This window comes from Atractosteus spatula, chromosome 7 (genome assembly GCF_055471065.1).
Source record: "Atractosteus spatula isolate fAtrSpa1 chromosome 7, fAtrSpa1.hap1, whole genome shotgun sequence".
Taxonomy (NCBI): domain Eukaryota; kingdom Metazoa; phylum Chordata; class Actinopteri; order Semionotiformes; family Lepisosteidae; genus Atractosteus; species Atractosteus spatula.
In genome coordinates this window covers 61175313-61198203 of record NC_142712.1, presented here as the reverse complement: position 1 = coordinate 61198203, position 22891 = coordinate 61175313, and the positions used below count along the sequence as shown (strand labels likewise).

The window sequence follows — 22891 nt, the reverse complement described above, 5'->3', positions numbered from 1 at the left end:
GTGTTTAAGAGAAGGCAGAATTCTCCCCAATGTGCTCGTTAAGCCATCTTGTTTGAGGAGTTACTGCCCTTGATGCTTCCCACAGCTGTGACAAAACAAAAGAAGATACTGTTGTATCAACACACATGGATGGAACTTACAGTAGCCTTTAATCAACAGCGGCATTTTCAGGAAAACTGCTAGTACATTAAAAGTAGACAAAGACTACAATGAAATATTTTACAGTCTGTTCGCTTTTTTGTCTAGACCCAAAGCCCTTTTTTGTTTCAAAGACTCCTTGTGGTATTGCACAGAAAACACCCCCCCTCTCATCCTATATAACCCATTCGCCATGTGAGTACCTCTGAGAGCTGAGTGAGGTAACCCATTTTCACTTTCCCACGTCCACTGACTTCAAATCTGATTTTCTTTCTCCCTTGGATAACAAAACCAAGAATGTACCCTCTTAAGTGGGTGAATTCACTCTTATTCATCTGACTTTTTTTACCTAATTCTGAGGCTTGGAGCAGAACAGGGATTCCATGAGAAGACTGAGAAGGGAAGATTATGACTAATGGAAATCCAAAGCTATTACGTTTCCAGAAGCTAAAATATGACTGTCTCTTATTTCACACTGTGCTGTTGTTGCAAAGTGAGCCCTTCTGAGTCCCTATTGTGGTTACTATGTTTTCCATTTTACCTTTATATGCGAGACCTCCAGTGCTGCAGGCAGAGTTTTAGCAGAAACTTCTTCTTTGGTGGTAACTGGTAAGACTCTATACTGAGTAAAATAAAAAGAACGAAAGAATAAGGAGAGAATATTTTTGTTCTTGTGCGGTTTGAACACAGCTGCTGATTTTTTTCCATTTAATGTCTATATAGCATTTGTTTCCAAAAAAACAAAACTCTTCAAAATGAAACCAAAGCAAACAGTACTCACCAGCAGTCGGTATTCTACCCATCTAATGACTTTAAGCCTTACCATACAAGAGCATTATGAATGCAGCTTTTCCTAGCTTGGTGTTCAGTTGTGTAGTTTATTAAGATTCAAACAGTGGCTTTTTCCAGAACAGTTTCTGAAAAGAAGACCTTTTCTGAGGCCTGTAGTCCGGAGGTTTTACATTACTACAGCCAGGAAGAAAGAGATCCATGGTTTCTGGACCTTCGAGATTTTAACCTCTGTGGTCTCCACCCCCACAATCTCTCACACAGTGTAGACATCACTGTGTAACTGGATACGCAGCATTACAACTGTACTTCAGACAATGTGGACATACAGTAGAGCTGTGTGCATCCGGGATGAATGATGCTGTGTTTGGTGAGTAGCGTCTGCATGCAAACAGATTAATATCTTCGTCAGAGCCTCCTATTATAGTACTTTATGAATGGGTTAGCTCAAATGAGCCAAAATGTGCCTCTCACTGACTTTGTCTTTGTAATACAGGCACGTGGTGTTCTAAGAAATCATTCCAAGCAAACATCTAAGTTAGATGATCCTTGTTTGACACAGTGGATGTTCGTGGGTCTGCTAGGGCTCAGGGTTTTGTCCTCATTTTTCTTTTCTGTAGGTGGCTTTGAGATTTCGCTAGACGTAGGTTTCCCATAAGACAATGCTGATGAATCAGAGACGCTTTAATGTCGTTTTATATTTATCTGAAGAACACAATATGAGCACAAATAGATTATTTTATCCTGTGCGTGTTCTCCACTTTGTTGATACATTTATTCAGTTATGATTGGATTCAAGAGTGTTGGCTTAATATGAAAGAACACGAGAAAGGTCATGAACAGGGGAGGCCGTCCAGTCCACCTAACTCATTTGGGTGCTGGTAGCTGTTTGATCCAAGTATCACATTCAGTCATTTCTGCTTGTACTGATCAGTGCGCATCCCCATAGTTTCCAAACGTCCTCTGGTTCAAACTTGATTCTGAGGAAGTCCGATGGGTCGTTTGTCAGTGCTTTGGAGGATTTTGAAAGCTTGACAAAGGTTCCTAAGCAGTCTTCTCTGTTGAAGACTTAAAAGATTCAGTTCCTTAACACTGTCAGTGTAGGACATTCCTTTAACCCCAGAAATATTGGTTGCTCATCTCTGCACCAATTCCAGAGCAGTAAGTGTGGCTAAGGATCTGCACCTGTGGCTGGAAGGTTGCTGGTTCGTATCCCACAGCCGGCAGAGGAATCCTACTCTGTTGGGCCCCTGAGCAAGGCCCTTAACCCCAACTGCTCCAGGGGCACTGTATAAATGGCTGACCCTGTGCTCTGACCCCAAGCTTCTCTGTCTGTCTGTGTCTCATGGAGAGCAAGCTGGGGTACAGTATGTGAAAAAAAAAGACAAATTCCTAATACAAGAAATTGTATATGACAATAAAGTCAACTTAGCTCATATCTTTTTTGTAACATGGTGACTGCAATTGTACAGAGTATTCTGAATGAGTACTTCCTGGTCTAGTGTACAATTCAGAGTTTTAATTTTAAATCCTTACATTGTTGCTTCCCCATATTGTAAAGAGGAGGGAAATAATGTAACCTAAACGCCGTCATTTTTTTACAGGTAGCTTCTTCAAGCTAGTTGTTTTTATTTTAGATAAATTTATTTTAGATTTATAGTTTGCTTCTGCTAACTGCGTATAACACTGCACTTGTCGACATTAAATATTTCCGTTAGGAAAATTTTTCAATTGTTTTTGTAGCTACTACGTTATCAATCCTCTTATTTAGGTACAGTCTTCTATACCAAGAAGATATGGAGAAAATGAATCCCCTCCTTCTGTTTATTGGACATGCTCCTGGTTAATTTGCAATCGGGTTTTCCAACCATGTAGAGACATTGTTGCGACTATCTCTTCACAAAACCCCACTGTCCAAAATAAAGAGGACCGACAACAGAAGAATCGGAGATGAACTGAACTGTTGTTTGCCGTTTCCTTTTTAACGCTTCTCCAAAACCTGGTAGCAGACGCAGCAACATTAACAGAATTTATTCCATTTTGATGTGTGTGTGATATTCTGTTACTAACAGTGTTAGACTGGTCTGTACGTCTGCGAGTCCTGCGCAGGGCGGTCAGTCCTGAATTCACGTTACCCCGTGCAGGAGCCCAAAGGTGTTGAGCAGAAGAAAAACAACATTCAGCGCGCAGGGACGGCAGAGGGAGGGGAAGTGGTGATTTCACATTCAGAGGCGAAAAAGCTTCACCTTTAGCCCTTTATTGCCAATTGTGACAAAGGACACATTTAGCGCCTCAGATTTTTACCACTTTCCCCGTTTCATTTTGGAAGTCCAGCTTGACTGTCGCAGATTTTATTTTGTATTTTAACGTTTTTTTTTTAATGTATCATAGTGGAACGATATGTGTCTTCACAGTTGGTTAAAAGAGTAGCAACAGCTACTGGTTTTGACACCATTCCTTTACCAATATGTTTTCTTTTAAAAGTATGACTACAATTTAGCGACATAATTGACTGGAGATGGATTTTGTACAATAAAACCTATAGTAATAGCCCTTGATATATATTTTATTGGACTGGGAAATGTTCAATAAGGAATATACTATTTTTCCATTTTGATTATCAGTTTTTCTGAGTTTGCCAGTTTATTTTTTCTGCACCTGTGGGGACAGAATCTGATCTGGAAACAGGAATGCTCGGAAATGGAGAGCAGGTGTTTCTGTCTCCACATGCAATTAGGGTTCATAGATGAGCCTTTTCCCTTGTAAATGAATATTAAAAAGAGGCATTTGCGACTAAATCGGGTGAATAATTAGATGACCAAGTGCCATTTTAGAGAGGTGTTACACTTAGGATGTGGTCACACAGAAACATTTTGCTGTGAGCATACTTCCCTTAAAGGCAAAAAGGAGAATTCCCACAATGACGGCCTGTTTATGAATCATGCCGTCTGTGTTCTGCGTTCTGACTTGTTGACAATAATGGGACAAAGATTAACACAGGAGTGAATTATCATTATCAGGCAGGTCCTTTTAAAATACGTTAAGAAACTAGTTCTCTTTTGACCAAGGGTGAATGGTATTGTTAAACACCTGACAGTCACAAAAAATGCTTAAAGCTGAAAAGAAAACATTTGTCGTGATATGTATGAAAATGCTTTTGGTGTTTTTGTGGACCAGCTGCTAACAAGCCATAGTGAGTGGTGTACAACTGACAGACACTCCCATAAGTTGCGTGTATCTTAATAATGTACAAAAGTGCACATCTTTTATTGAAAACAAATAGTTCTATACCTTTGTCTGTGATGTTGGTTTTATGATATGTGCCATCTTTTACTTAGATAAGAAGGATTGCAATGTATCTATCACGCAGTTAAATGAAAAAAGCATATAGTCCTATCAACATGCTGAAAACATCCATAGTATATATGTTGGGAAGACAATTTGGGGGAGATCAAACTCTCATTTGTGTCTTTTCTCTTCAAAACGCAAAGGGACATTTTTGCATTTTCTGAATGAGAATGGACGGCTTGTTTGATGCCAAGGTTTTTCATCTATTAAAATACTATATCACTCCACCACCATTAACCTAATTAGCAGAATTTGCCCCAGGCATCTCTACCTGGTAAAGTGTGCATGAGAATCACACTACCTTGCAGGGGTTACCTCTGCTCTGACTCTTTGTCACCTCGGAAGTGCAGGGAACAAGTAGTTCGCTTATCTATCACCCTGGAATATTCCCTTTTTTACAGGGAAGGTCTTACTTCCTTAAAATGGAGCCCCAGGCTGATGTACAGGCCTTAATGACCGATCTTCAGGAAATCAGCACAAGCATGCAAATGTAACTGATGCATGTTTGCTGATGACGTCTTTGGGGGAAACTTTGGTAGTTAGTTAATGGAGAGCAAGAAGTATTTAGAGGATCTGGATGGGAAAAAGCCCAGGCCTCTGTTTTTCTTTTTCTCCCACTTGAATCCTGTACCCATTAATGGTGGAGCTGTCACTTCCATTTTTTTTCACATATTTTCACGTTTCTAAGTTTTAGCCATTTGGCAAAGGGCATGTGGCTATCACCATGGACACAGTGGCTGCCCCTTCAAGCCAAACATGTTTTGGTCTGAAAATAAGTGACAAAACACTCTTCTAGACAGCACTTCCTTTTGACTCCTTGCCAGTTTCCTGAGTTTATTTTGCAGACACAACAATAGATCCCTGCACTGGAAAACGAGCACCATGCAAAACAAGTCCTGGGATAGGTATTGTAGTAGACTTGCTGTATCTGTTCCCCCTCTCCATTCATTTCCAGTTCACTTTATAAGTGAGGGGCTAGTTTCTCATAATGAGCAGGGCGTTCTTGGACTACACGGTGTTCAGGTTATCATTTTAATGAAAGGATTGCCTGACTCCCCACACGCATCTGGTTAATACCCACAAAAAGACCGTGGTGCTGGCTTCTGCATGGATTACAGCCACAAAAGTGGAAACCAGCAGTCGGGGCAAATTACAGCTCTGATCACTCCCACTACTGCGTTTGTGGTGTCTTTTTCCACTCAAGTTTTGACTGTTTTGCTCTTGGTGGAGTAAAAAGCATAAGTTTGTTCAGATTTGTGTCTGCTGGGCTTTGGTTATAATACGAAGTTGATGGAGAACATAGGATTTTTTTATTTTGTGTCACTATCAAATTCTGCATTTTGTAAGAAGTATTATTGTCATCTAATTAGTATCTTGCTAAGAATATTATTTCATTTGTCATTTGTTAAAGCTGAGAAACTGTGAAAGCACTTCGGGGCAAAATACTTTTTTAAATTTTCACCTCCAACCGTGGTTCATGCACCTCTGTACTGTATATTTCTGTTCTGCCCCTGTAAAGATCAAATGATCAAGTAGTCTAATACAGTGTTGTTCCCTTTTGTGAAGGTAACGATGGGGGATATGTTAAGTAATTGATATTTGAGTGGAGGAGAGAGCAAATTTGAGGGGTAATTAAATGAATAGTTGTTTTTCTGGAAAAGCTGATTTTGAAGTGGGTTGAGGCACCTCCTCACAGTCTTTCTTTACTGCCCATCAGCCTCTGAAGTGCTGTTCTCTCATTTTGTTTGGCTCCAGTGACTTACTTGTAGCAAGGGATGTGATTAAAAGGCTTCTGGATAACTAATTCAAAGTGTCTGGGCTTTCACTTGTCAGCAGCACGCCCTGAAATCTCTACATGTCACCGAGTAAACCAGATGGGCAGAATTTTATCATCCGAATCAAGTGATGCAGGTAGCCATCCTTGTAGCAGATAAATGGCATTCAATGTTTAAAGCTTTTGAATGATTTAATCTCCTGCATTTGCTCAAGATGATGTGAAGCAGTGTGTCAAAGCCTGGATTTACCTTATCTTTGAGCTAGTTACATGCATACTCTTAGACAAAGACAAAGCTCAGTCTATCTGGTTTCTTTCCAATAGTCCTCTATTGTTTCCTAAATTTGGGCATTATTTCTTTTCAAACTGCATGTTCTGACCTGTAGTTATTCAGGTGGTGATTTTTCACTTATCATTAACTTGATTAACCAGTGGCACGACATTTGTTTGACAGGGTCTTTCATTTTGCTTACTGACCCACTGGCACCAAAAGAGAACATTTATATAACCCAAATACCTGTGACATAATCACATCACCCCCGAGAAATACTGGTTCGTCGTTTGCAAGTTAACCTTACATGCCTGATGTGTCTCTTATTCAGGGTAACTAGGTCACTGTGTTCGCTGTAAGAAAGCAGCAATCCATAGCTTTCCTAATTACTACTGCCATTCGAAGAAAGGCAGGCTGGGCTCGGTGCCTATGGCAGTGTTCCAGAAAAAGGCCTGCTTATCAGTAGGTTATGATGTCACAGCGAATGCAGTGACCTGCCAGAAACACAAAAAAGAACCTATTTTTTTCCCCCTTTAAAAAATGAGTTGTATTGAGTTGTGCTGCTGCTTTATGTGCTGGTCTTTAAAACAATTACACTCACATCACTTGACCAATGTTTCCTCATTGTTCTCTCTGAATAACAAAGGGGCTGTTTTCAAAGCTTTTCAGCTTCTCCCGAGTTCTCTTTCTGTCATCCAAACAGAAAAACAACACCATGTGTCAGAAAACTGATAACAAATTTAGGAAACTTGAAAGTCCTTGTGTCAGTTATGTGATGTTCCCAGCTTTTTTAAAACTTAAAAGTGCAGTTATGGAGCTTTTAAAACTGTAGTCCAACCTCCTCATGTTTATAAATTAAGGTATACCCTTTACCTCAAATGCATGTCAGTTTGTAATGTATGTGGCTTAGCAACTGGTTCCAAGAGAGTTTTGCACATGAGGAGCTCCATAAAAATAAATAGTTTATGTTCTTATGCTTTTAAGGTGCTTTTTCACTGCTGACTGTGACTATTTGACACCTGACACCATGCATAGTGACTTAGCTCTGGATGAAATCAATATTCTGACCTGTCCAAGAACTGTTAAACCTAAACCGCACACCTGAAAGCAGATTTCTAATGGGCAGAAGGGGAAAACTGCTCTGCTGTGCAGAAAGCAGTGATCTTGGTACCTGTGATTGGTGGGTGGGTCAAGGTTTTGAACTAATCTGGGACTTAGTACTGTACCTACCTCGTGTGGGTGTGCCTATTGACTTCATACTTACAGTAGGTGGATACACTGTTACTGCCTTCATAAAACTGTGTGATAAGCCCTGTCCAAGGAGCCTACAGAACGCAGAGACTTAATACATGTTGATAGAGAATGTCTTTATCTGTCAAGGGTGTACCCAGACTGGGCAGGGTAGAGGATCTGGAACATTTTCTTGGCCTTTGTCCAAGGCTGTCCCTGCTTTACAGTTTTCACTGCCAGTCAGCCACCGGTTTTGTCCGAGCACACAAACCGCATAGTTTTAGCCAAGCTGCAAACCTGAACTGAACTTGTCTTGTCAATCCCAGCTGCTTTTAAACTTCATTACCTTTCACGGCACTTTGGTTGCTGCTGGTAGCTTTAAAACATGTAAGATGTTGTTAATGTTCTTTTCACTTGTGGGAGTGTCCTTCACTGCAGTTTAACAAATTAACAAGTTTAACAAATTCTTTTTCACAAAACATAATCCACAATACAGTACGTGTCTTGTTCTCAGATGCTTGTGTTGTATCAGTTACACCTTGAAGTATGCATTCATTCTTAAATAGCATGTGTAACTTCACTGAGCGCAGAAAAAAGACAACAAAAAAGAATGCTTCATAGAATTATGAGGTTAAAATGGGATCTGTCTCCTCACTCCAACATCATATATACTGTATATATGTCCATTTTTAAAATGTATAAAACCTTAACATCAGCAATTACTGGCCATTCACAACGCAGTTTATGTGTGCATCCTCTTCAAGGGAGTCCTACTGTCCTTTCGCGTTAAGTTGGAGGAATGAGCTCGGGCTGTTTTAACTGTGTTTTTGTTGGTGCGGTGAGAATCTGGTGAAAGAGAGCATGCGGATGGTTTTTGTGCGTGTTATCCAGGGTGAGGTCAGTGCGAGCCCCCTGAGCCACACTGCTCGTTAGGAGGTGAAGTGGTGTAGCTGAGGGTGTAGACTGTGGGAGTCTAGACTTCCTATGCCTGCTCATTATTACGGCTTTGTCGTCTAGCACTGGTATGGAGGGGTGGGGGTGGGGACCAAAATAAAGGAGTCGGTTATTGTGTTTTGTCTTAGTCCCCCCATCGTGTCGAGTTGGCAGCGTCTCCAAAATATTTCAGTACATTTCACAGAGGAGGAAACGCTGCTCCAGCTGTCTTCTCAGGCGATCTTCTGAAAAAAGTATCGTGCCATGTGCTCTGTCCATTACTGTTGCACGCGTGGTTATGGGATTCTTCTAAACAGCTGCATTTGGGTTGCTTTCCAGGTGGCTGTGTGCATTCAGAAGAACATTTTTGATTATTTGCTCAGTAGATACCCACGTCTAGATCAAAAAGCCAAATTTTTGGATCTGTCAGATATTTGACCTTTCCCCTAAGAAATCATAAATAACTTGAAAACCTTGATTTTAAGACCAGAAAACAATAACAAATAAATGTCGTTTGTTAAATGAATGGTTCAATTAGTAGATTAATTAAACAACTGGGAGTGCAATGAAATGAAATCCAGCAAATATTTAGGTCACCAAGACCAGGACTGGAAAGCCCTGCTTTAACTGCAGTTATGAAAGAATGATTCTGTACTTCTGTACTTTATGTACCAAGTATTATACTTCATAAAGTACTGTAACAAATACTGAAGTAGGTTTTTTTATAATTAAAAGAGCTATCTAACATCTAGGTACTTTATACACTGTAGTGTTCAGCTTTATACCACAAACAATATAAATATTGAACCAAGAAAGCCACACACCAAAATATAGAGTAACATCTGGTTTCTGGTCAAGTTTGTTGTAAAATACTTTTGCAACTGATGAGGGGGAGGATGTAAAGTTGGGGTATGAAGCAGGATACTCTTTTGGAAATATGTTATGTGTTGGAAATAACGTGGAATTTATTCAATTATTTTTATAAAGCGCCTTTCACACCAAGGTTGCCCCAAGGCGCTTAACAATGCAAGAGACCATACATGTTGTGAATACAGAACAGAAAAGACCAGAAGACAATGGAGGAGAGGAACCACAAACTCATTAGTAAGGAGAAAAGAAACCTCTAGGGGTCCAAAGTCAACTGGCTGCTCAACCCCAACATTATACAATTAAAAAAAAGTAAAAAATGAATAAAGGTATTAATCCATCCACCATGTCTTCTGTATGTCAGTACTCCATGCAGATCCCTGTAGACCAGCAAATTCCTCCTAAACGAAAGCTATATCCACGACGTCCCTCTTGGATCCATGACAGTGATGCAGCATCCAACTCAGATGGTACCCAGCCCGGGCGCCATCCGGACAGGTGGGGAGGAGAGTAGGATAGTTTGGTCAGAGCAGATGTATCCACCTGGTGGGCCAACACAGAGACACACAATGGCATGTCCAGCAGCACCAGCAGCCATGGTTGCAGCAGGCTATGATGTAAGGTGTGAGTAGGCTAGGCTGAAGTAATAGGTCTTCAGTCTGGATTTGAATACTGAGACTGACCCTGCATCCCAGACATGGGGTGGGAGACTGTTCTGCAAGCTAGGGGCCATGTATGTAAAGGCTATACCCCCAACTGTTTTTTTTATTAATGCGTGGAATATGAAGAAGACCTGCATTCTGTGAGCTAAGCGGGCGGCTTGGATTGCATACATTAATCAGTTCCATTAGATAGACAGGTGCCTGACCTCTGAGAGCCTTGTAAGTACGTAGAAGGATTTTGAATTTAGCCAATTAAGATGAGCCTTTTTGGTTCCTAAATTGTTTGAAAATCCTCTGACATGATTTAAACCATGTGTACAGCCATGACTGTAGCAGTTGCTATCTGAGTGTACTGTATAGCCACGGCACTGTGCTGGGATTCCCTGCAACCCCTTTCATTGATTGAAGAGCCCTGTAGCTGTTTTACCCAAAGCCTTTACATCAATAGTAGTGCCCTAAAGCTGATGTGACACAATTCATGGTTCTGCTATTTAATCTGTGGTTGTGCCGAAGTTTGTAGCAGCAAAAATAATGTGCATTTGTTAGTCTTGCGTGCTCTGCAAAAGGTCACTTTATACTTGCAGTGACCTAAAAATGACAAATTAAACTTTTTATTTTTCTAGCACAATCTTCAAAGTTTTTTTTGAAGAAATTAGTGACTTTTGTTGTAAATCTGTCATTTTAACAAAAGCAAAATCAGGTTGTATTTGCATCAATATCCACCTAACATATTCAGATGGCTTTCTGAATATTTCTGTTACTATTGCTTTAAAGTGGTAACTTACAAAACCTTTTTATTTGAATTTCAAGTTAGTTCTAGTTCTCTGTTTCATATCTCAAAATGTTTAACCCTCTGTTTAATTCGCCAATCAATCAATCTTATTCAGGTGTAGTGTATGCAGCTATCACAAAAATAAACCAGTAGGGCAACAGCATTCAAGCACTAAGAGCAAATGTTAATGGGCAGAATGGAGTTCTCTGAAACTGTAGAAACACAGAGCAAAGATTACACGTTCATGCTACCAAACAGTGGGAACTGATACTGATTTATATTAGTGAAACAGTGTTTCATCACAATAAAGACACATTAAAAAGAACTTGCATTATATACAGTATGTTAATATAAGCAATAGACTAGTTTTCTTCATATCATTAAACACTGTAAATCATTTATATTAATTTTGACCATTTGAGTTTAAAACGTAGAAAATGAACAAGAAGTGATTAGTTATACAGGGCACATCATGTTGGAAAGCATTTAATGAGCATCTAGAGCTGGTCATTAATTACAGCAAATCCTTTACTTTATTAATAGGGTGACAGTAAAATGATCTAGGATTGACAGCACATTTGAATTTTGCAAGACTCATCTACAGTATACAAAATATAGTACTGTAGGATATAACTAAAGAGGCCACATTCCATAACAAATTTACCCCAAAAAATAGTTGCCAATTTAATTGGCTGGGTGCCTGGGTCTCTGAAATTTTATTTGTGATGCATCCCTGCTTGAATGATCTCTGAGCGTTTGGAAAACTTTTTAAGCCTGCCACATTTCAACACTGTGACAAAAACAGATTGTGTTAAATATTTTGAAACCTTATTAGTAATGCATTAAAAAGCATGGTTTCTAAGTGAGAATTTCACTAGCGCAACACAGTTTCTGGTATTGGATGTCATGATATTAGACAGCTTTTTTTTTTTCTAAAATACTGTCGAATGAGAGGGTCATCTCCCTCATGTTTGTATGGCTTATTTGATGTGCTCTTTTCACCTTATTTTCAATTTTCCCCTGGCTCTTTATGCTGACAGCCCACAAACACATTGTCTTCCATGGCTAGAAAAGGTCAGGATAAATCCCCATATTATTTGAATTCCTTTTTGTGTCTCTCTTATTTAAATTTGTATTAATTACAGCTGTGCAGCTGGTACATACTGGAAGCTAAAAGGTACATTAATATATAAGGTTGTCAGAACATTTCGAACTTACTCCACCCAGTTTCACCTGAGGTAGCAAAATAATTTAAAGTTCTTCATACAGAAAATAAAGGCTTCAAAAATCAAGCACATTCTAGGTATTTTTAATTCAATCTTTAATGTTAAGGATAGATGTAATATGGACAAACCAGGGCTTTAAAAGACAGTGTCTAATGTGCCAGGTGTCACATGTGGAGTGAATCCCCTTGTCCCAGCAGAGCTGGCATTTTCCCTCCAGCTGGTCTTGGGGGACCCTGGAGCTCAGCCTGTGAGCACGAGGTGCACTTGCAATAAAGATGGCCGCTCACGCTTCCTCCTCCCTCTGCCTTGCAGGAGAACGGCCGTTTCCCTGCACCTGGCCCGACTGCAGCAAGAAGTTCGCCCGCTCGGACGAGCTCGCCCGCCACTACCGCACCCACACGGGCGAGAAGAAGTTTGGCTGCCCTCTCTGCGAGAAGCGCTTCATGCGCAGCGACCACCTGATGAAGCACGCCCGCCGCCACTCCGACTTCCAGCCCGGCATGCTCAAGAGGCCCTACGGGGCCGGCGCCCGCACGGGCTCCCTCAGCGACTACAGCCGCTCGGACGCTTCCAGTCCCACCCTCAGCCCCGCCAGCTCGCCTTAAACCCGCTTGCACTGGACGCCCGCACTTTCTGCCTCCGCCAGATGCCCCCAAGTCTTGTGGAATTATTTTCCTTATACCTGTGTTGCACACTTGTTAGTGCCCCTATGCTAATAATCTGCTTACTGTACTGTACTGTGCTGTACTGTACATAGCTGCCTATTGTAGTGCAATTTCTCGGACACCTTTGCTCAAGAAACCTTCCCAGCCAGTGATTCTATATACGATATGTCTGTATTTTTGAAGCTTCTGGCCATTGCCAGGTTATTATCTATAGTGTTTTTATTTTATTTCCTTTCTTTTTAGCAACTTGTTTCAGGAAAAAAAAATGTCAAAAGTATATTGATTATTCTTCACCTTTATTTAAAAACGGGGAAAAAAAGATCACATCTACACCTCAGGATTCAAGACCGATTTTTGTTTTCTTAACTACTTAACTGACTGCACAATACAAGCATCACTTTACTCTGAAATTCAACGCAGTTGAATTTTACGCCCTGCTCAGGGAAGGCCTCATTAGCTTGAAAGAATGAACGCAATGAAGATACACACGTTAAAGAAAAACAGCCTTACACTCAACAATATTTGCACTCTTTTTTGTGTAATTTTTTTATGTTAGTTTTCACACTGGGGGAAACTAGCACTGGAATTACAGTAAAGTAAGCCCAAGGGTTTTTTTTTTTCTGTCTCTACCAGAACCTATAATTAAGACAATAGTGGAGGACTTTGAAATGAAAGACCACTTGCTGTTTCTTTTGAGACTGGAAATGACACACAGAAAATATTTCTCCTGTTTTCATTTTATCAAGAAAAAAAATCTTTCTGATCTCCATTCACGCAGCAAGCTGTTGGCAACCAAACCACAGCACCTTGAAACAGAGCTACATACTGTACAGTCTGTTTTTTTAAAGGGAAATGGGTCTTTTTGCTGTTTGAGTTTGGGCGATCACAGCAGTGCATGTGTTGTAGCTTCCTATTTCTCTTAACCTCCCTCTCTAACATGAATTAATGGTGTAGAAGTGGTTTGTATGTTGGGAAAAAAAGGACTCGGAGTCAGAGAAAAAGTTTTGAAGCAGCTGTTTCATAGTTTAAGAACAAGACTTTAATCTGCAGATGTTTCATAGTGCGAATTATGTAGTATTTAAGCATCTGTGCTGGTGTTTTATGGTATGCTAATAGATCGCTCTTTTCTTCAGAACACAGGTCAGATCTTGTCTTAGCCAAGTAGGTTCATCATTTCATTCATTCTAATTTAAAAAGCCTAGATGAGGCCAAAAACGAACATAGTTTAAAGTGAAGAAGTGTGATTAGTAAGAAATTATATTATCATAAAACATACTTTTCTTAGGTAATGAAGTGACTATTCATTTGAAAGGATTCCAAAGCCCAGTCTAACTCGACATACCTCCAAAAGAAAGATTTTAAAGTTCTAATCTATACAAGAATAATCCAGGACTACCATTTACTTCTCTGCCCAGTGCGCTGGGAGACCGAATAGTATCTTTAAGTCTCGCAGGTGTTCAATTAAACCAGTCATAACACAGATCCTTCTGTTTTGACCACTCTCCAAAACAAACTGCAAGTCTCCTCTGCATGGTGTAGACCTCGCACTAGGAAATATCTGGATCCCACAAGAGATTATTTTTAGTATATAGGAGGGGCTGAAAAACGCCACTTTAGTGAAAGTTTCCTTGCCTTTCCTGCACAACCTGTCTGAGAGAAAAAGGGTCTAATTTTTGTTGAGAAAAAAGACAGAATTAGGGCAATCATTTCTGTAGATGGAAACAGAGGTTTTAATTTAGAATATTACAAACCTAGTGTGAGATTTATTTGTAAACTGCAAAAATTAAATCAAATTGTGTCTGAGGATTCTTGTACAAGCCAGGAAATATACATTTAATTATGGATGGTTCTCTTGTGTATCTAAAGAAGTTTAAAACAATAAGCCAAATGTAAATATTAGTGACTTTCTAAGTAGCGCCCTTTTAAGTTTCTTAAGGGTAAAACAAAGATAACACTCCTAGTAGTTTTCCATTGTTAAAGGTCACGCCTGCTATTTCAGTCCATTTGAATCACCAAGATGTAATAAACACAGAAACGCACATATAGAATACAGCACCATAGCACAGGTGTGTAGGTGGGTCTCTAGAACTACCATATGGGTTGTGGCCCGAGTGCCACAGCTATCTGCACAAGCCGGGAATTGAGAGTCGATGTGGCAAAAACAAGATAACAGGCTGTGCACAGACATGCAAGCTACTCCGCTCCACAGGAGCAGCAGGCAAAAAGGTTTGGAGGTCTAAAACTCACCCCCTTACTAATTACTTGAAGCAGCAGAATGAAGGAAAAAACACGTACATGTTTTGATACACAGGAAGTGCTTCGCTAAAAAAGTCTACTGATTTTCCTCTTGCAGAAATTGGTGCAAAACGAAACCTCCTTAAAAAACCTCCCTAAGTGCATAAGAGTCCTGTGTGCTTGATATGTCCTAGGGATCAGAAAACAAAGGGCGAACTCTGGGAAAAAAGTGGATCTGACTTTCCTTGTCACGTTCCCTGACTCAGAGCAGAGGAAGGTATATTCCAAGCTGTAAAGGAATATTTGGTGAAAGACACCCTACCAAAACCCTCCTCAAATAATCCATCTTAAAATAAAAAATAAAACATTCATTAGCTCTGTAAACCTAATATATTAGAATCTGACATTATCTTTCTGTTTCTGTAATTCCACAGTTCTGACATTTCAAATGGTCTTGCCACTTTTAGGAAAAGGGGCATTTTGAAGCATAATTAATCGGAAAAAAGACCAGAAGGTTGGAATTGTGGTGTCCTGCTAAAACAATTAAATTTGAAATATCGTTATTCAATTGCTTACAGGACATCTGAGTTTTTCCCCTGCCTTTACTGAAATCTGTCACACTGCATACTTCATTACAGCAGTAAGGTTAGGTGAGATCTCCTTGTAATACCATTGATTCTAATTATTTATGAAGTAAGTGCCATAATCACAGTGCTCTCAGACAGACAGAATCAATCACAACAGCATTAGGGGACTACAGTGAGGGGCTTTTTATAAGCAGAAAGCAGAAAGGTTCACTCCCACCTCATTGTTTACTTGTAAAAGTTGCTGCTTTTCAGTAAAATGTGTCAGCTTGTTACAGTTTCAAAACTACTAAACAGCTGCTTTTCAACTTTTTTTTCCTCCTTTTTTTTCCAACAGGATTTAGGGAAGGCGAGAATACCAACTGTTTGTTCGAAATAAATGGACTTGTAAGTTGAGACATATCAATCTGGGGGAGGGAGGGGTGGATCGGGAATATTCTACCCCTGCATGAGTATCTGCAGAGGATCTTTGCTATACAGGTTGGGATTTTACTGAGGAAGACTGCAGGGTGTGCTGTTGGCGCAGATCCGTGTGTCCCCTTGTCTACGGCAGAGGTAGAATGTCCTGTGCAGGAAGGCACACAGGAGCAGCACTGCTTCACAGTTTGGACACAGGTCTTAAGATATTTGCATGGCCTGGTGGTCTACACCTGGTCTACACTTGTGCATGACAAGTGTTCAAAGCAGTGCATTCAGCCGCAGTGCGTTGTCTCGACAAAAGCATTGTTTTCTCGTATGGGAACAGGGTTTGAAAGACTGTCAGCATGTGCACACACATACTTAGTATGCTTTAAGTCCTCCTTGGGGTATCCAAGGCAATAGAGCAGCGACACGTGTGAGATTGTAGTTTGCTTTGGAAAGACTGTTCTGGTCCCTTAGCCATTCTCCTTTGCTCCTGCATGGAGAAGAGTGCCCAAGTGGGGAAAAGAAGCCCCACTGTAAACTTGGAAGACTGATTCTAGGAGGAAGGAAGCAGCTGGACGGCTGTGAATGGCCTGCCTTGTCTTTCTGCCTGTCCATTGGGCCTCCCTTCTGAGCCTCCGCAAGGCACATAGTCAGCTTTTCTTATTAATAAAGAAAACAGCCCTTACAAAAATATATTATACCGTTTAAGCGGCATTAATACAATAAACCACATATAAAGCCTTTCCACTATTAACTTATACTCTTAAATTATTTACAGACTGCAATATGAAACTTGGATTTCTGCTGCTTTACCTCCAGGATTCAAAATGAGAAAAGAAAAACTCAGTTGGTCGTTTCTCTTCTTTAAGGTCATTCAGCTTGAATGGTTAACTAAATCCCACAAAGACTTGCCAGTATATATTCGCCCTGTGTGGCTATATCCGCACTTTTATTGGCTTCTTATCGCTTCAGCTGTGGTGTTGGAAAGTAGAATTTTGCTTTGCGTTATTTTGCAGAAAATCCATTTAAACATTCTATTACATATTTCATAGCTTAAATTACAGTAAGTGTAGAGTACGTTTAAATAAGACATACATTAAATGTAAAAATAAGAGGAAAGCCCTCTTAGTGTTTTACTTTGCAGTACTTTTGTGTCCCATTGCCTTACCTAGTCAGGATAACACATTTTTTAATCAGCAACCAGAACACACTTACCTCAGGGCATACATAAACAGGATTTACTTGGACATTGAAATATATTTTTAGGATTCGCTTTTTTTTAGGATCTAGTGCAAAGCAGCCTTCCTGTAATTTCCTATATTGGAGCGCTTCTAATAAACGTGTCCCTCCGATCTCTTGAACACTTGTCCCATGACTGCAGGACAGCATGGGAAGGTCACCCCAAAACTCTTAAGGTGATGATTTCAATCCCCGGGTCATCTCAGGATGTAAGAAAGTCTGTTATAAAACTGCAGTACTAGAGCAGACTTGTCTTTTTGTGTAGAGACATGGGCCGTGATTAAATCAGAATTTCTAAACACCTAACAAGTGCAAATTACAAATCCTCCTTACCTAATTAAAACCCACCATGAAGTCCTGAAGCATTTGTAATTTGTGATTCGCAGGTGTGCAATTTAATCTGGAGCCCAAATATAGAATTAATCTATCACAATAAAAATGGAAAAAATTAAGACGATACATGTTCTTTTTCCTTATTTTTTAAAACTTTTTCTAGGAAAATGCTGAGAATATGGGCAGGGGCATATGTGACACCAGGAGTGGTGGCCTATATTCATTTAGCACCACATGCAGTAAAGCCTGTCTTTTTTTAAAAACACATTCCCAACGATATATGAAATCAAAAGCAAGACTGAAACAATGGGGATTCTTAAATGTATCACTGTGAAAGATTTGAGCTGAGGTTCGCTTTGTATGCCTTTGAAGTGTCACGGATATGTGTTAATTGTACTGTGAACACAGCTCGATATTCCAGCTCTGACAGAAATTACAGTTGGGCTCTTCTGCAAAACACAAGGCTCCTCATGTTGTTTGTAAAGCATTACATCTGGCCCATCCACTGCCATTTTTTTTCTGATAATGCTACTATCATGAAAATACTTTAAAGCTTTCCATGCAGCATTTGCAGCATTTTAGCTCATTATTTTATTTTGTATTAAGCAATAGCACTTACAAATACTCCCAATGCTAAAGGTTTATACTATAACTGGTAGACTGTCTTCGGTGATGTAAATGTGTATTGCAGAGAATTTCTGTAGTGTAATAAATAGCAACTGTTAAGTGATTAATAATTAATTCCCAGTTATATTTTTGGGGATCCTCTTTATTTAATCATTGTTGAAATAAATTCTTTTTTAAGTGTATAAGTAAGGCCTGGGCTTCTTTTTCACTGTACCAAATCTTGAGTGATTAAACGTGAGTAATGGCATAAACAACTGCTTAAGGCTTGCCCAGTTCTATCATATGCATTGTCTGGTCAAGATTATTAACTTTGACTAGAAAGTTATGGGTATTTTCATTTTTTTTAATGTGTTCATTTAAGTATTGTATATTCATTTATTTTATTAATTTTTAGATTGTTGTGTTCAGGTCATGTAATAATGTGTTTTTTTATATGTCTACAGCATTATATTAATTTTCCTTTTATAGCCACTTCAATTGCTGGTGCCATTTTGGCAATGGACAAAGTAGCATCCTTTTAACTTATGTTGCATTAGGCAAAGAGTTCGTTCAGTACGGAGAACTCAAAATCTAAACTGGTTGCTGCCATGAATCATATGTGAACTATATCCTCTCCAGCAACTAAAATTGAAGCTGAGTGTTCCTCTATAGCTTTACGACTTTTTTTTCAGGGAGTGCTGAGGTATACAAGTGGGAAGGGGCAAAAAAGGGAATTCTCTTGGCTTTTAAATACAGGCATCTCTCCTTTTTGTAAATGTATATCCGACAGCCTTGCTATGATGTATTCTACTTCATTCTGAATGTTGCTCAACCATCTTGAGACCACAGCATTGTGATGTAGTACTCTTCCTTCTTCCTCATTCCTATTGTTTTTTTGTGTAACCCACTAGATATAAATATCATTGTTTTTGACAGTGACCCAGGAATGACTTTTTTTTAGTTGCAAGGCAGTCACCTGGCTTGTACAATACCCTAAGACGACACACAATGTAAGTGCAAGATATCTACTTTTGATAGCACATAAAAATGTCATATTTATACCCATGTCATGTCAGAGCTAGGCTGGTTAGTCACTCATAACTGCCTACAGTATTTGGCAATTGAATCCTTGCTACACAAGCTGCAGGACGGTACACTGCATTTGTCAACATTAGACTTAGATATTAAAGTTTATACGTCATAAAAATTGTTTAAAAGGTTTGAAATGCAACTTTACAAAGCTTTGAGCTGTAGGGTTTTGAGATTTAAACAGGTCTTTCGCTGGAAACCAGTAACATTTAAAAACAGATTTTTTATGCCCATATGTAAAATGAAAGCACACCCATCACGTGTATCCAAATATGGTGCCGTTGAAATAAATGATACGCGGTTTAGTTAGAATGAAAGAAATGTAAAAAGGTGAATACCGGAGTAACTGCAGTGGATCACAGTGCATCATTTGATTTAATTGTGATTTTATCAAGTGCCAAAGCTATACAGTATGTGTGGTCCTTTCTATTGGTAAAAAGATCATGTAAAACCATTGCAAAAGTCCATAGATCTGTCTGAAGACATTGGCAGAAAACTAAATTGTATAGGTTTATATATAAATTAAATGTTTCTGTGTATGTATGGGTCAGAATGAAACAAGGTTTGTGAAAAATTCTCAAGTACCTTTATATATGCTGTATTGACCTTTTATAGTTTGATTTCTTTAATTTCACGTTAATTCTACTTGTTTTTCTGTATATTATTTGGGTTCCCTTTAGATTCGGATGCTTTGAGTTTGTTAATTCTAATTTTCTTCGGATTGAAAATGTCTCTGCTTAACTGTTCAGGAATAGTATATTGCAGTTGAGTTGTAGCATAGTTCTGGAAAGAAAATGTTCTGTTCAAGTGAATGCCTACCCATTCCAAAGGATTTCATTGTTGTCTATATTGCTGCTTTGCATCAAACCAATGTACCAGATCTTTGAGTTTATTTATTTTTTTCAACTTGTACTGTACTTTGACTGTGATCCATTTACTTGTCATGTGTTGTAATACTTTGTGATTATTAGATTGGGTACTTTTGCATCACAAATTCAACTTTTGCTTTTCTTCTGCTAGGTTTTTTAAAAATAGTTCTTCCTTACATGTGATATTCCGTTTTTGTTTTAAATCTTTCTATATGTACTAGGCTGGTCCTTCATATTAAACAAAATAAAAACAAAACCCAGGGCTGACTTGAAAGGGACGGATGTTATGGTTGTTTAATTCGGAAATCTGCTTGCTGATTTTCTAAAATATAAGTTGAGATAATTTTTTGGTTGGTTCATGTTTTATGTGAGGAATTTTGCTACAGTATCTTGATGTGCAGGGACAGGTATGATAGAATAGTAGACTGCACATTGGAAAAGTGAAGCTTTTTTATTTTCAGTGGTGTAAATGACTGAAGTGATGCCACGATGACTGTCGTGGCACAATGCGCTCAGTCTTAGGTTTATTACAATTAAAAAGAGCAAATTTTCTTATATTATTTGGAATGAATTCAGGAACCAGTGAAAAGCTTCAGGAGAGGATGAGTGTTCATGTGAAATGTTTTTCATTGTCCCTTGAATATTGCCATGAAAATTTGCACAGCAATTGTATAGTGTCTTTTTCCCTTTTTGTGCTACCCTTTCAGTGATTGAACTGTGATTTGCCATGCTTTTGTTCATATCTCACCACACATTTTTGTATGTTTGTCACATTGATTCATGCATTAACCTTCCTGCACTGTAATAACTTTTTATTAGGGGAAATCATCTCGTTACAACTTTTTACAGCATTGTATTTTCTGTATTTTATTGGTATTTTCTGGTGATAAGTGGTAATTATCACATATGTTTTCAGTTACCCATTGCAGAACACAAACAGAACCATGCTTCTACAGTTCAGATTGCTCAAACGCAGTAAGAATAGCAGTGTATACAGAATTATGTGTACTAATGGAAAGAACATAGATAATTCCTTGTCTTTTCAATTACTTTTTTATGGTTGATGTTTCTGTATACAGAATAAGAAAGAAAATGTGCTTATTCAGCATCAGTAATCAAAATAAATTCCCCAAAATAATAATAATAATTCCTTAAAGAATTATGACAGCCCCCCCACATATAAGTGTGCTCCAGTAATCGACTTACATAAGTATTTGTAAATTATAATTAACTGAGCCGCCTAGGTACATGTCTGATTTTTGTTTTTAAGTGTCTCCAGCAGTTACTTGCACGTGATGCATGTGTACTTACTGGAGCCAGTTTACAAATCCAGTGAGGACAGGGGACTGCAATTTACACGAAATAAACACTCAGTACTTTTTTTTCGTGCCTAAACCCAGGTCAGACTAAGACTTGACATACTTGGGAGGTGAAGTCTGCAGAAACGAGCTGACTGCCACATCCCCTGAATGTCTCGTAGGGTTAGTTAGTGAAATGTTTTCATCATTAATCTATGCCCTTCACTGCTTTTTGCAAATTGTACTCTCAGTCTTCACTTCACATTTGATGTTGGAAAGAGAAAGAAGCAATGGCGCAGAGATATAATTTGTCCTTTCGATCTGAACAAGGCCTGCCTTCCTTGAGGACTTGTCTGTCTTTTCTTTTTTTGACACCATCCCATGCCTGTTATACGACGTGATGGTGCTCGTTTCCTTTCTAGACAGGAGTGTTACTTGCTTTGTAACTGAACTATTATTTTACTTTGGGCCAGTTTTCTTTTCCCCCATGAACTCATTAAAGCTGCCGTGTATCATATTTCTCAATCAACCAAATCACTACATTGAAGTATTACAGTTGTACAGTTCCATAAATTATATACAGATATTAATGTGCTGGTCTATTGTTGCTCTGCTGTACCTTTTTATTACATATTTTTTACCTGTTAGACAATATATTGTGACTATGTCCTATGCAAAAGAAAATTAACAGAATTTTAAAATATTGTATGTTGTCTTAACTTGTATGCATGAGTTAGTGAAGTTTACATTTGGAAATAAATTCATAAATAACCAACTCTTTCGGACTTATTTTCTTGCTTTGCTTCAGTGGTGCGAAAAACAACCCTCCTTTCAGATAAAGTCCTTTCATAACATTTATTTTTAGCATTGACACCAAAACAACATATCCCTTCGGCTACTAGCTACATTGCCATTTATACAGTACTTCATGTGGTTAGATGTTTTGGGTTACATCATTACCTCGGCCATGTGTAACATAGGTTTGGTGTTCTCAGGCAATCAACTAAGGAAAATTAGTCTAATTCTTAAGTCCTTGGAGACCCTGATCTTAAATATAATTTCTGTGACAAAGTACTGATTACCATTTTAAATTAGGGCCAGAGGTTTTCCACTACCACTGAAGAAACCACCCAATGGATCTTGTGTGAGAGTACGCAAACATGCCTGGAACTATGCGCAATCATGTTTCTCAACCACAGCAACACACTGATTGCTGTATTTAGCGAGAACCTTGCCAGGCCAGTAGAACGAGCAGAAAAATTTTGATTTTTTTGTGACGATTTTGCTCAGGACTGGTAAAAATCTTTAAATGAACTCAATTCAAGTATCCAAAGATTTATACCTTATCAATGAGTATTTTCCTGGCTTTTATTTTTTGGGGATTCCTGTTCTTTAACATTTTTAGTTTTGTTGATCTCACAAACAAAACCCACCTAGTGTGATCATAACATGTTATTGGACAATTGTGTTGTTTTCTTGAAATAGCCGTAAAAAGAAATAATCTCCAGAATGCAAGCCAATATGCAGTACAACTGATTGTATTATGAAAAAGATAAGG

The 22891-nt window shown here is 38.8% G+C and overlaps 1 protein-coding gene across 1 annotated transcript in view; it reads left to right on the top strand.

Annotated features, from left to right (window-relative positions):
• klf13 (Kruppel like factor 13) overlaps positions 1-22108 on the top strand; it is a 35449-nt gene extending 13341 nt beyond the window's left edge. The window contains exon 2 of the mRNA XM_088920396.1: positions 12323-22108. Coding sequence (XP_088776522.1) covers positions 12323-12615 — 293 coding nt within the window. The 3' untranslated portion in view covers positions 12616-22108. The remainder of the gene's footprint in view (positions 1-12322) is intronic.
• Positions 22109-22891: the final 783 nt, after the last annotated feature.